Here is a 12,443-nt window from a genome sequence, read left to right as displayed (position 1 = left end):
TCTCAATCTGGTGAATTTGGTCAATTTGCACATTCATAATAATGCATTGTTAAATCACAATTATTTTACCAGCAAGATCCAGACTATTGTACCTCCAAAGCACATAAACATCATTGCAAGATAGGAATTATATCAGGTTCCAAATACCATTGCACACATTCTAATGCAACTATCTACTGGTGGTTATATTGTCTGAATAAACAGTCTGTATCTGGATCTTGGGATTCAGAGCTGATGATGACATTTGAATGTTAAATTGCATTGGTCAGCTTGCTTTTACCTTCCCACCACAGAATCTGTTCAATCAGACACTATAGCCAAAATAAAAGTGCTTGGTGTTTATTTTTGCTGCATTGCATTGGATGAAGTGCTATTTGCATTTTGTTGATAATGCAGGCTTGAAAGCAACATGTGAAGTCATATAACATTACAGGATGATGTTCTGCTGTGGCCTTCTGTGTGTTTACTTTTCATCCTGAGTTATTTTCTGATCCATTTACTACTTCCTGTGGCTGTCTCAATGTGCTGATGTTCCTGGCTTCTGATGCAGTGTTCTTGCATGTTACTGTAAATTGAGAACAACATATAGTGTATGGATGCTTCAGTATCTTGTCATTTTACAAAAGTGCCGAGCATGTTTGCATTAACATTGCTTTGGCCTGACAAGTGGCAAAGTTGACGTACAATTTTGCTGTTTTTCTTTCATTCAGTCATAGGGTTAAAACTTATCACTGAGTAGTTCTAGTTTCTGAAGTATTTATCATTTAATTTGTCCACTTTGACCACAGGATAATTTTGGCTATGATCTGTCTGCTGTGGAAGCAGCTATGAAGAAGCATGAGGCAATTGAGGCTGATATTGCTGCTTATGAAGAACGTGTGCAGGCCCTTGTGGATGTGTCCCTGGAACTGGAGGCTGAAAATTACCATGATATTAAACGTATTAATGCCAGAAAGGACAACATCATGCGGCTGTGGGAGTACCTGTTGGAGCTGCTTAATGCGAGGCGAGCAAGACTGGAAATGAACTTGGCCCTTCAGAAGATTTTCCAGGAGATGCTTCATATCATTGATTGGATGGATGAAATGAAAGTAGGTGCTACGATGAGACCTTTTTGGGTATATATCATGTACTCATGTGTTGACATTCTTGTACTAATGGGGCAAAGGCAATGAATGATTATTTGGACCTTCCAATATCATCAATTCTACTTTGGAAAAATAAAATTGCAGCATAATTGATAGACTACTTTGATGGTTTGTTTTCAGATTTTCTTTCTAGATTCGGCAATTTTACAAGTTTCATACAATAGTAGAACTGCCATTACCTTTTCAGTTTTGTCAGCTAACCCAGTTTCCACCACTCTCTAGCTTTGTGTTGGGGAATTAATGGGCAGAATAAAGCTATTAATGATTATTTGCCGCTAATCTTATTTTCAGCAGTAAATAAAGGTTGAGTTTCATCATGCTCTGCAGAATGTGATTTAACTTTTTCATCCCATTTCTTATTGAGTAAAATACGTCAGTTTCATTATAAAAAGCTTGTTGATCTCGTGTAATAAAACCAAGGGTATCCTCTTTTCTAAATAAGAGGATCGTATCATGTAAAGTACTATTTAGTGAAATTTCCGTGTATGATACCTGAATTTTACCTGGCCTTTAATCAAGTGTAATATATGTGTAATATTTAGTCCTAGTTAAAGTTTTCGAGGGGACCACTTGATTCCTAAAATCAAATACTTTCTTAGCTCATCACGGACAGCATTACACTGGAAATATTGGCTGGCATTTGTGTCATTTTAAAAACATTTACATCATGAGGTTCACTTTCTAATTCATGAGTGTTTAACTTACTAAACTTAGAAACAATGTCATTTTGATTTATATGGGTGTATGTGTTTGTGTTTTTTTTAAATCATACTTATTTTAGAAAGCTAATACTTCCCTTTCTTTTCAGGTACGACTGCTATCACAGGATTTTGGTAAACATTTAATGGGTGTGGAGGACCTGCTTCAAAAACATACACTGGTGGAAGCTGACATTGCGATTCAAGCAGATAGATTGAAGTTGGTTAATGCAGGAGCCCTCAAATTTGCTGAAGGCGAAGGTACCTGTTGATGTTTCTCCTGTAATGTCCTCTACTTCGCATCCTGTTTAAGTCCTAATAAAGACCATCAGCTAATTGGCAAAAACAACTGCAAAACTTTCATTTCCGATTTTTGTTGCTGTACCTTTTTATGGAGCCCTTCCACTATTGTATATTCCTGCATAAACACTAGATCTTATATATGTGTATGCGTTTTATAACAATTTGCATGAAACAAGGCTGCGCAATTAGACAATCTGTTGTTACTTGAGGAATAAGTATTGACCACAACAATTCACCTTGCTTTTATAATAGTATAATGGGGATCATCTGTGTCAACCTGACAAAGCTCACAGAATGTCCATTTTAATTGGATGATGGTACCTGTACAAATGCCTCATGAAATTCCACTGTCTTGGTATTTAGGAATAGACTCCTTTTTTGTTTCTTCCTTGCTCTTCCACATCAGTTATACTTTGCATTTGGTATTGTCCAAAAGTACATCTTTACTTAATCTATTTATCTATGTGGACTTTGAGCAGGCTTGCCAATTTAGTATGCAATGTTGTCAAATTTAAGAGCATTTAAAATGCGAAGAACTGAGGGCAGGAGATTTTGTTTGACAAAACAAGATTTAGAACCAGTGCAGACAAAAATGGAAGTCAGTTTTGTTGCTACTTATTATGTTTGAAAATAATCTTATGTCTTTTGTCTTGAGTAATGAACATAGAACATAGAAAAATACAGCACAGTACAGGCCCTTCGGCCCTCGATGTTGCGCCGACCGAAGCCTACCTAACCTACACTAGCCCAATAACATCCATATGCTTATCCAATGCCCGCTTAAATGACCATAAAGAGGGAGAGTCCACCACTGCTACTGAAGGGCATTCCATGAACTCACAACCCGCTGAGTAAAGAATCTACCCCTAACATCTGTCCTATACCTACCACCCCTTAATTTAAAGCTGTGTCCCCTAGTAACAGCTGACTCCATTAGCGGAAAAAGGTTCTCACTGTCAACACTATCTAAACCCCTAATCATCTTGTACACCTCTATCAAATCTCCCCTAAACCTTCTTTTCTCCAATGAGAACAGCCCCAAGTGCCTCAGCCTTTCCTCATACGATCTTCCTACCATGCCAGGCAACATCCTGGTAAACCTCCTCTGCACTCGTTCCAATGCCTCCATATCCTTCCTATAGTATGGCGACTAAAACTGCACACAATACTCCAGGTGAGGCCGCACCAGAGTCTTATACAACTGCAACATGACCTCAGGACTCCGGAACTCAATTCCTCTACCAATAAAGCCCAGTACACCATATGCCTTCTTCACAGCACTCTTTACCTGGGTGGCAACTTTCAGAGATCTGTGTACATGGACACCAAGATCCCTCTGCTCATCCACACTACCAAGTAGCCTACCATTAGCCCAGTAATCCATCTTCTTGTTACTCCTACCAAAGTGAATGACTTCATACTTAGCTACATTGAACTCCATTTGCCACCTTTCTGCCCATCTCTGCAACTTATCTATATCCCGCTGTAACCTGCCACATCCTTCTTCGCTGTCCACAACTCCACCGACTTTCGTGTCATCCGCAAACTTGCTCACCCAGCTTTCAAGTCCCTCCTCTAGGTCATTTAGAAAAATGACAAACAGCAATGGTCCCAAAACAGATCCTTGTGGAACACCGCTAGTAACTGCACTCCAAGATGAACCTATACCATCAACTACTACCCTCTGTCTCCTTCCAGCCAGCCAATTCCTAATCCAAACCTCTAATGCACCCTCAATGCCATACCTCCGTAGTTTTTGCATTAGCCTACCATGGGGTACCTTATCGAACGCCTTGCTAAAATCCATATACACCACATCTACTGCTTTACCCTCGTCCACTTCCTTGGTCACCTTCCCAAAGAACTCAATAAGGTTTGTGAGGCACGACCTGCCCTTCACAAAACCATGCTGACTATCCTTGATCACATTATTCCTATCCAGATGTTCATAAATCCTATCCCTTACAATTCTTTCTAAGACTTTGCCCACAACAGAAGTGAGACTCACTGGCCTATAGTTACTAGGGCTATCCCTACTCCCCTTCTTGAACAAGGGGACCACATTCGCTATCCTCCAGTCTTCTGGCACTATTCCCGTAGACAACGACGACATAAAAATCAAGGCCAATGGCTCCGCTATCTCCTCCCTAGCTTCCCAGAGGATCCTAGGATAAATGCCATCAGGCCCAGGGGACTTATCTATTTTCATCCTTTCCAGTATTCCCCAGACCTCTTCCCTACATACCTCAAGGCCATCCATTCTAATCACTTGTGACTCAATATTCACATCAGCAACAGTGTCCTGTTCCTGAGTGAATACTGACGAAAAGTATTGATTTAGTGTCTCTCCAATCTCCTCCGCCTCCACGCACAACTTCCCACTACTATCCTTGACTGAACAGATATCTACCCTAGTCATCCTTTTATTCCTGACATACCTATAGAAAGCCTTTGGGTTTTCCCTAATCCTACCAACTAAGGACTTTTCATGTGCCCTTCTCGCTGCTCTTAGCTCTCTCTTTAGATCCTTCCTGGCTACCTTATAACTCTCAATGCTGGCAATGCATTACAACTGTAGGCATGCAAATTAGATTCTCAAATTAGAATTCAGATTTTTTTTCTGTTGGTCAGAGTTGCTCATGATATGATTTGTCTATTTCTTCATTACTTTTCATATTCAATTTCTAATCTAGAGGGTGGCATTGCAGGAAAGGGGATTTGTGACAGGAAACCAAGTAATGGTTAATGGATGTTTCTCACACCAGAGGAAGGTTACCTAGGGGTTGATGTTAGTATCCCTGCCTGTCTTGATGTATATTAATGTCCTAGACTTGACTATGCAGGGCATAGTGTCAAATTTTGAGGACGATATGAATTTTGAAAGTGAAGTGAGTTGTGAGGAGAATCATTTTGAAATTCAAAGCGAGCAGATAGCTTGGTCAAATGGATAGACAACTTGCAGGTGAAATGTGATGTAAATAGAATGAATTAATCCATTGTGCTTGGAAGATGGGGTCAGGCAGTTGTGTTTAAAATGTGGTACAATTTTAAAGTGGATGCAAGAACTAGCTGTACAGTTAGGCAAGTGATTGAGGATGGCAAGAAGAGTGCTGAATAGAGCATATGGAATGCTGGGCTTTGTAACAAAGATAACTGAATACAAAAGCAAGAGCATTATGGTAGATATATATAAAGCATTAGCTTGACCTCAGTTGGAGTGCTGTGTCTAGTTCTAGTCATCACACTTTTGGAGGATGTGAAAGATTGAAGTAGGATTCATAAGAATGCTTATAAAACGTTTACTTTTATTAAACAGAGTGAAGAAATCTGTCCTTCTCAGAGAAGATTGGAAGAAGGTTTGACAGACCTATTCAAAATCGTGAAAGGTCTGGACAGAGTAGTTAGGCAGAAAGATCGAGTAGACTCGACATCAGTTGAAAGTGATTGGCCAAAAAGGTGAAGGTAACATGAGGGAAAGGTTTTCACACAACAAGAGATTAGGATTTGGAATATACTGCCTGAGGATGTGGTAGAGGAAAATTTCATGATGATCATTATCTGAAGAGAAAATATCAATGATAGCATGTTGTAAAAACAGTGGACCGAAACCAAGTGAATCCCTTTTGCAGAGGGCTGACACTAACACGATAGGCTGAATGTCCACTCTTCTGTGCTGTACCCATTCTCTGATTCTGTGAAATGAAATCCAACATTGTACCAATTCACTCCATGCAAGTTAGCTTAGGAACCTTATTTCCTGTACTGTTTACATACAGATTGAATTGCCCCAGAGTCTGCTAACCAGTTCAGCAGACCTCACCAGCTAGAGCTGATTGATTAATAAGCAGTTTAGTTTGAAATTGTAATATAGTGAAGGGATCGACTGATGCTGGAAAGTTATGTGCAACTCACTCATTCACATTCTCCCCATGTTTTCTGTGAGACTAAGCGTGGTTGAGCACCACAACATTCTTAATGATGCACTTAATGATTAGTTGTGAATCTCTTTTCCAGGTTACACCCCTTGTGATCCCAATGTGATCAAAGATCGTGTCAACCACCTGGAACTGTGTTACGAAGAGCTTTGTGTGTTGGCTGCTGAGCGGAAAGCTCGTCTGGAGCAGTCCCGCTGTCTTTGGAGGTTCTTCTGGGAGATGGCGGAGACTGAGGGCTGGATTCGGGAAAGAGAGCAGATCTTCTCTTCGCAGGATTACGGAAAAGATATCACCAGTATTGTGATTCTGCAAAGCAAACATAAGGCACTGGAGGATGAGTTGGGCGGCCTCAGCACACACCTGCAGCAAACAATTAAAGAAGGCCGAGATATGATTGCACAGAAGCACTTTGCTTCGCCTGAGATCAAGAAACGGATAGACGAGGTCCTTGCCATGTGGAAGGATTTGGAGGAGCTGGCTGCCTTCCGCAAACAGAACCTTCAGGATGCACAGAACTTCTTCCAATTCCAAGTGGATGCAGACGATGTCAAAATCTGGTTGCAGGACACATATCGCATCGTGTCTTCTGATGATGTTGGCCATGATGAATTTTCCACACAGACACTGGTGAAGAAACATAGGGACCTTACAGATGAGATCATGAAGTCTGGGATAGCTATTGATGCTCTGAACAAACAGCTCCAGAGCCTTCCAGAGGAGTTCAGGAAATTACCAGAAATAAAGGACAGACAGTGGGAGATAAAGGAGCTATATGCAGATCTCGTGGCTCTAGCTGATCTCCGGAGGCAGCGTCTGCAGGACGCCCTTGCTCTCTATATTATGTTTAGTGAAGCTGATGCTTGTGAATTGTGGATGAACGAGAAGGAGAAGTGGCTGGAAGGCGTAGAGATTCCAAAGAAACTTGATGATCTGGAAGTAGTGGAGCACAGGTACAAGCCGCGAATGCAAATAATTTATTTCATTTGCCCATTCAGATTGTGCAAGGGAAAATGTTATTCTCTCAAATCCTCACGAATTTAATGATCTGTTAGGGAGGGCCATGATGACTGTCATTAATGGCTCGGGCAGTTTCAGTGAAGAGAAAAGGAACGGTTTTGTTTAAGGTTTTTGAGCTTTCATGATTTGGAGATGCCAGTTTTGGACTGGGTGTACAAAGTTAGAAACCACACAACACTAGATTATGGTCCAACAGCTAGTGCTTCCAAATAAACTTCTTGGAATATAACCTAGTGTTGTGTGATTTTTAACTTTAAGCTTTCAGTTCTGAAGTAAAGTCACAGGCTTGAAGTGTTGACTCTTTTCCCTCTCCATAGATACTGCCCAGCCTAAGGAATATTTTCAGCAAGTTAAGTTTTTATTTCAGAGTTCCAGCATCCACTGTATTCAGCTCTTGTGTTAGACATTGTAATCGCTTTAAGCAACGCAGTTAAAATCATATGTATTCCAAATCTGCATTCTCTCCACCTATGGAGTTTCATCATGAAGAAATTTTATTAAATTCATTACTCAAAGTTCCTGATGGTGTGTGTTTAACTTGACTTTAGAGTTAGAATCATCATAGAAATCCTGCAGGGTGGAAACCAGCCATTTGGCCTCCAAGGTCTAACTCACCCAGACCCATTTACTCCTGACCAAGGCACCTAACCCACGTGTCCCTGAACATTATGGGCAATTTAGCATTGCAAACTCACCTAACCTGTACATCTTTGGATTGTGGGAGCATCCGGACTATGCATTCGTGGGGAGAATATGCAAACTCCACACACATAGTCATCCGAGGCTGGAATTGAACCCAGATCCCTGGTGCTGTGAGGCAGCAGTGCTAACCACTGAGCCATCATGCTATCCTATGTTACCACTTCCATTTCTCCCACTTTACCATATGCAAGCTTAAATATTTGACCTCTCCTTTATCTTAAATCATATCATTCTGACACTTCTTTGTGGTTTATGCTATCTTCCAATTTAATGTACTTGGAAGTGATTTGATCTGTTCTGGTGGATGACCCATTGATTCGGGTACTGATTCGGAAAACAATTTATATTTACTGAGGCCATATTGGTAGAACAGGGGAAGTTAAGGTGGAAGCTGACAAGAAATTTTGAACATAAATAGTTAGCTGTTTGGTGAAAAGGAAACAAAGGGGACAGAATCAATGAATTATCGCTAGAAAACCCAAGAGGGTAATTAGAAAAAAGTGAATCGGAACAGGTTATTAGAGAATGAAATGTTTCCGCAACTAGCTAATAAAACAGAGATTGTTTAAAAATGAAATTGGAAAAGAATATTGAAATAAAATTTTAAATTAGATTCCCTAAAGTGTGAAAACAGGCCCTTTGGCCCAACAAGTCCACACCAACCCTCTGAAGAGTAACCCACCCAGACCCATCTCCCTCTGACTAATGCACCTAACACTATGGGCACTTTAGCATGGCCAATTCACCTAATCTGCTCATCTTTGGACTGTGGGAGGAAACCCATCCAGACACAGGGAGAATGTGCAAACTCCACACAGACAGTCGCCCAGAGGCAGGAATTTAACCCAGGTCCCAGGTACTGTGAGGCAACAGTGCTAATTACTGAGCCACTATGCCACTTATTTGAAATGGAAGAATAAAAATGGTTGTGTTTTGGCCATATAGAAACTGAATAATCCTTCCAGTTGAAGGTCTAGCACTAGTTAGACACAACAGGGACAACTTCAACTTAATTTGCCCAGCAAGCAATCAGCAGTATTAGATAAAGTGTCTGTATTGTAGTTTCCCACTATTACTTTGCATTTACTCCAATTAAGAATAAATTAGGCTAGTGTGTAAAAATCAACCTGATAGATTGTTGGTGAATTGTTTATATTAAAATTGCCCTAATGAAAGCATCCCCCCACTGTAACTTTGTATTTTTAAAAATATTTTATATCTGTGATATTTATTGCACAAGAAAGGGCAGAACAGTCTCGCCCATAGCAAAATCAAAACATTTGCCACATCTGCTGAGTTTTCCAGAAATTTCTGATTTCCAACATCTGCAGATCTTTGGTTTTTAGTTCTGTCCAAAGGTTTAGCCAAAGTTAATGGTTCGTTGACTATTTCAAAGTGCAAATTAAATTGTAAAGGGATTAATAAAGCATTTCCGAGCCAGTAATCCAATCACAGAATTAAGATGCATTAAAATAATTTGTAATATTGTCTCAATCCAGAAATTGCATTGCAGCTTTGAACTTGCTGAATTGTGTTTATTTTAGTGGTTTTTCAACAATTAGGATGAACAGAATTGGTGCATGATGAGCTGTATATTATGCAATTAGGTACTTCAGAATAATTGAGTGGTGATCACCATTTTAGCAAAACAAAATGTGCAATGAATACGTATTATAATATGTTACATTCAACAGCTTATTTGTTGTGACTTTTAAATGCATAGTGCAATCTACCTTTGTTTTGTACAGGTTTGAAACCCTGGTACAGGAAATGAACAATTTGGGATCTCGGATCACTAAAGTAAATAGTACAGCGAACCACTTGGTAGAGACTGGCCACCCAAGTACACAAGAGGTGAAAGAATGTCAGGATCATGTGAACCTCAGGTATATTTCCAACATGTTTCCATTCACCACATATTGCTTAGTGATTCATTATCCTGCGGAACAACATTCTGAGTGATGAAGAGGATGAGAGACAATGGATGAGGATGAGTTCATCCCTTTAAGTTTTACATAAAAGATGTAATCAGAAAATAGTTTCCTCTTCAACCCTTGGTTGCAAACTGGTTTCCCTGCCTGGATATGTCCATTTCTTTATTTTGATATTCTTTAACTGAGTGTTAATTCATGTCATTACAGGAGCATTGTATTGTGTTCTTATTGGGTGTGAATGATCAGGTCACCTCAACTACAGTTCACTGACAAAGATGTTTTTGAATAAGGATATGTGTGAGAGTTGCACCGCATAACTAGTGAGAAAAGTCCATTTGGGTTAATGGCCTCTCTTTATGTTATATAATTTTATTGCAAAGCATTCTCCCTGTTGAAAGAACATTAAATTCTAGCCCAATCTTCCTTGGATGAAATTATTAAAATTTTGGTTTCAGATCTCTGTGAAGATCTCTTAAAGAAATTAGTTAATCTGCATAAAACATTTTTTTGTTTAGTACAGTTTTAAAAGCAGGAGTGTCAGTGCAAAACATCTTAAAGAAGGAGTTGTAAAGACTGTTTAAAATACATTTATGGAACGTTTGGCTTTCTGATGTTTATGGAAAAGCAGGAACGGTCATTGGAACGGGGAAAACCCAGCAAGGTCAGGGATATACAAACCCTACTGAATTTAGCAGTGTAGTTGTGATGTGCAATTTCCATTGAGCTGAAAAGGACTGGATGTGGGAGCACTGCAATGCTTTTTATCTGCTATGTTGGTTGTAGGAGTGCTTGACTTGTAGCTTCTGCTATTTAACATGCATGCAATCCTTTCGGAGTAATCTTAGCCCCTTTTGGGATAATCCCAAATCAAACATACCTTTCAGATGATCCCTCTCAACTTTAGGTTGGGAAAGACCCATCCCAAAGGTATTAAATGGATCTGAAGGACAAACCCATTTCTCCTCACAGAAGAGGATCTCCTCAGAGTATTGCCATTCAGTATAGCCTTTTTAACAAATTTCAGACAAATTATGATATCCCAGATGTTAAGAAGGTCCAGGAATATCTATATCCCCATTTCCTTTCATATATACAATAAATAAGGTTAAAGAGTTGGGTTCAAGAGTTAATGATACAGAAGATTATGTGAAACAACACAATTCTGAACTACACAAATATTCACTGATGAGTCAACCATGCAATTCATAAATTGACAAGGCAGTAAATCACAAAGTCAGAGGAACGAAGAGAAAAATAGTCTTGTTTCTAACAGAAAACAAATTATTGTTACAATAAAATGCTTTAAGTAGAACATCTGTCAATTATTAAAGAACCATTTAACTTAAATCTGGAATAGACAGCTGGAGAGTTAGAGAGGTGACTCTCTACTGATTGATGAGAGAATTGTCATTATCGTATCCTCGTAAAGGAAAGTGCTGATGTTCACTATTTACCATTTGCTTCTTTGCACAAAAGAATTAAAAAACCTTGAAAATGAATAATAATATTGAAGCAGGTGAAGATGCGGATGAAATATTAGGTGAAGCTATTTTTCATACTGTAAGTGCATACTGCAAGTGTGTCATCTGCTCATGTTGTATATATTGTATTCATTGGAGTTTAGAAGATTAAGGGGACACTTAATAGAAACTTACAAGATAATACATGGCTTGGAAAGGGTGGACGCTAGGAAATTTTTTCTGTTAGGCGAGGAGATAAGGACCCTTAGACACAGCCTTAAAATTAGAGAGGGTCAATTCAGAACAGAAATGCAGAGACATTTCTTCAGCCAGAGAGTGGTGGGCCTGTGGAATTCATTGCTGCAGAGTGCAGTGGAGGCTGGGACGCTAAGTGTCTTCAAGGCAGAGATTGATAGATTCTTGATGTCACAAGGAATTAAGGGCTACGGGGAGAATGCGGGCAAGTGGAGTTGAAATGCCCATCAGCCATGATTGAATGGCGGAGTGGACTTGATGGGCCGAATGGCCTTACTTCCACTCCTATGTCTTATGGTCTTGTTGAAACATTGTTGAAACAATTTGCAGTGCAGTGAACCTTACAATAAGGATCGGTGTGTCAAAAGTTAGATGTTTCTTACTTTATCACAATATTTCTCCAGAAGAACATCATTAAATTTGCTTATCAAAAAATATTTAATTTATCTTTTTCCATGCACTATGCATGTCAAAGCTTTGGGTGGTTGTCATCTCTTAAATTGACTCTGACTCTGATTATAAAATGTGTTTACCATTAGGAAAGTTTTTGCAGAAACTTAGCCACTGCAAATCGCAGCAGTTTACTGTAATTATACCTTAACTTACTCTGAAGGTAAAGTGAAAATAAAGTTTAGGAATGTCGTTCTAATTTTGCTGTCGTCTTGTGATCTCTACTATGAAGGGGACATACTTTCGGCAAACGTCTCGATTTTACTTGAATAAAATCCTTGCGCTGAACACACTGCAGCATTGTGCACTTGAAACGATAACAATCTAAAGTATGCCCTCAATATTTATAATGTTTCCTACAGCTGCAGAATTAATCTCTGTTGCGTAGTTTGTGTACAAGGCTGTTGTTAGGAGGTGAAGCAAGAAAGTAGAAAAGGATGGATGAGACTGATGGACATAATAAAGCTTGTAGGAGAATTTCACTGTACCACAGAAAGATTGTGTTTTAATTTTCTGTGAGGTATTGTCTTTTGCCAATACC

General features: G+C 39.4%; 1 protein-coding gene across 5 annotated transcripts in view; it reads left to right on the top strand.

The window, feature by feature from the left end:
* The window catches only part of LOC132818130 (spectrin beta chain, non-erythrocytic 1-like), a 269,507-nt gene that overhangs the window by 158,406 nt on the left and 98,658 nt on the right, over positions 1-12,443 (top strand). For all 5 annotated transcript variants that reach the window (XM_060828851.1, XM_060828852.1, XM_060828848.1 and 2 more), the window contains 4 exons: positions 789-1,091; positions 1,957-2,107; positions 6,164-7,034; positions 9,552-9,689. In XM_060828851.1, coding sequence (XP_060684834.1) covers positions 789-1,091; positions 1,957-2,107; positions 6,164-7,034; positions 9,552-9,689 — 1,463 coding nt within the window. The remainder of the gene's footprint in view (positions 1-788; positions 1,092-1,956; positions 2,108-6,163; positions 7,035-9,551; positions 9,690-12,443) is intronic.

This window comes from Hemiscyllium ocellatum, chromosome 8, assembly GCF_020745735.1.
Source record: "Hemiscyllium ocellatum isolate sHemOce1 chromosome 8, sHemOce1.pat.X.cur, whole genome shotgun sequence".
Taxonomy (NCBI): domain Eukaryota; kingdom Metazoa; phylum Chordata; class Chondrichthyes; order Orectolobiformes; family Hemiscylliidae; genus Hemiscyllium; species Hemiscyllium ocellatum.
This window is presented reverse-complemented; position numbering and strand designations above follow the sequence as displayed.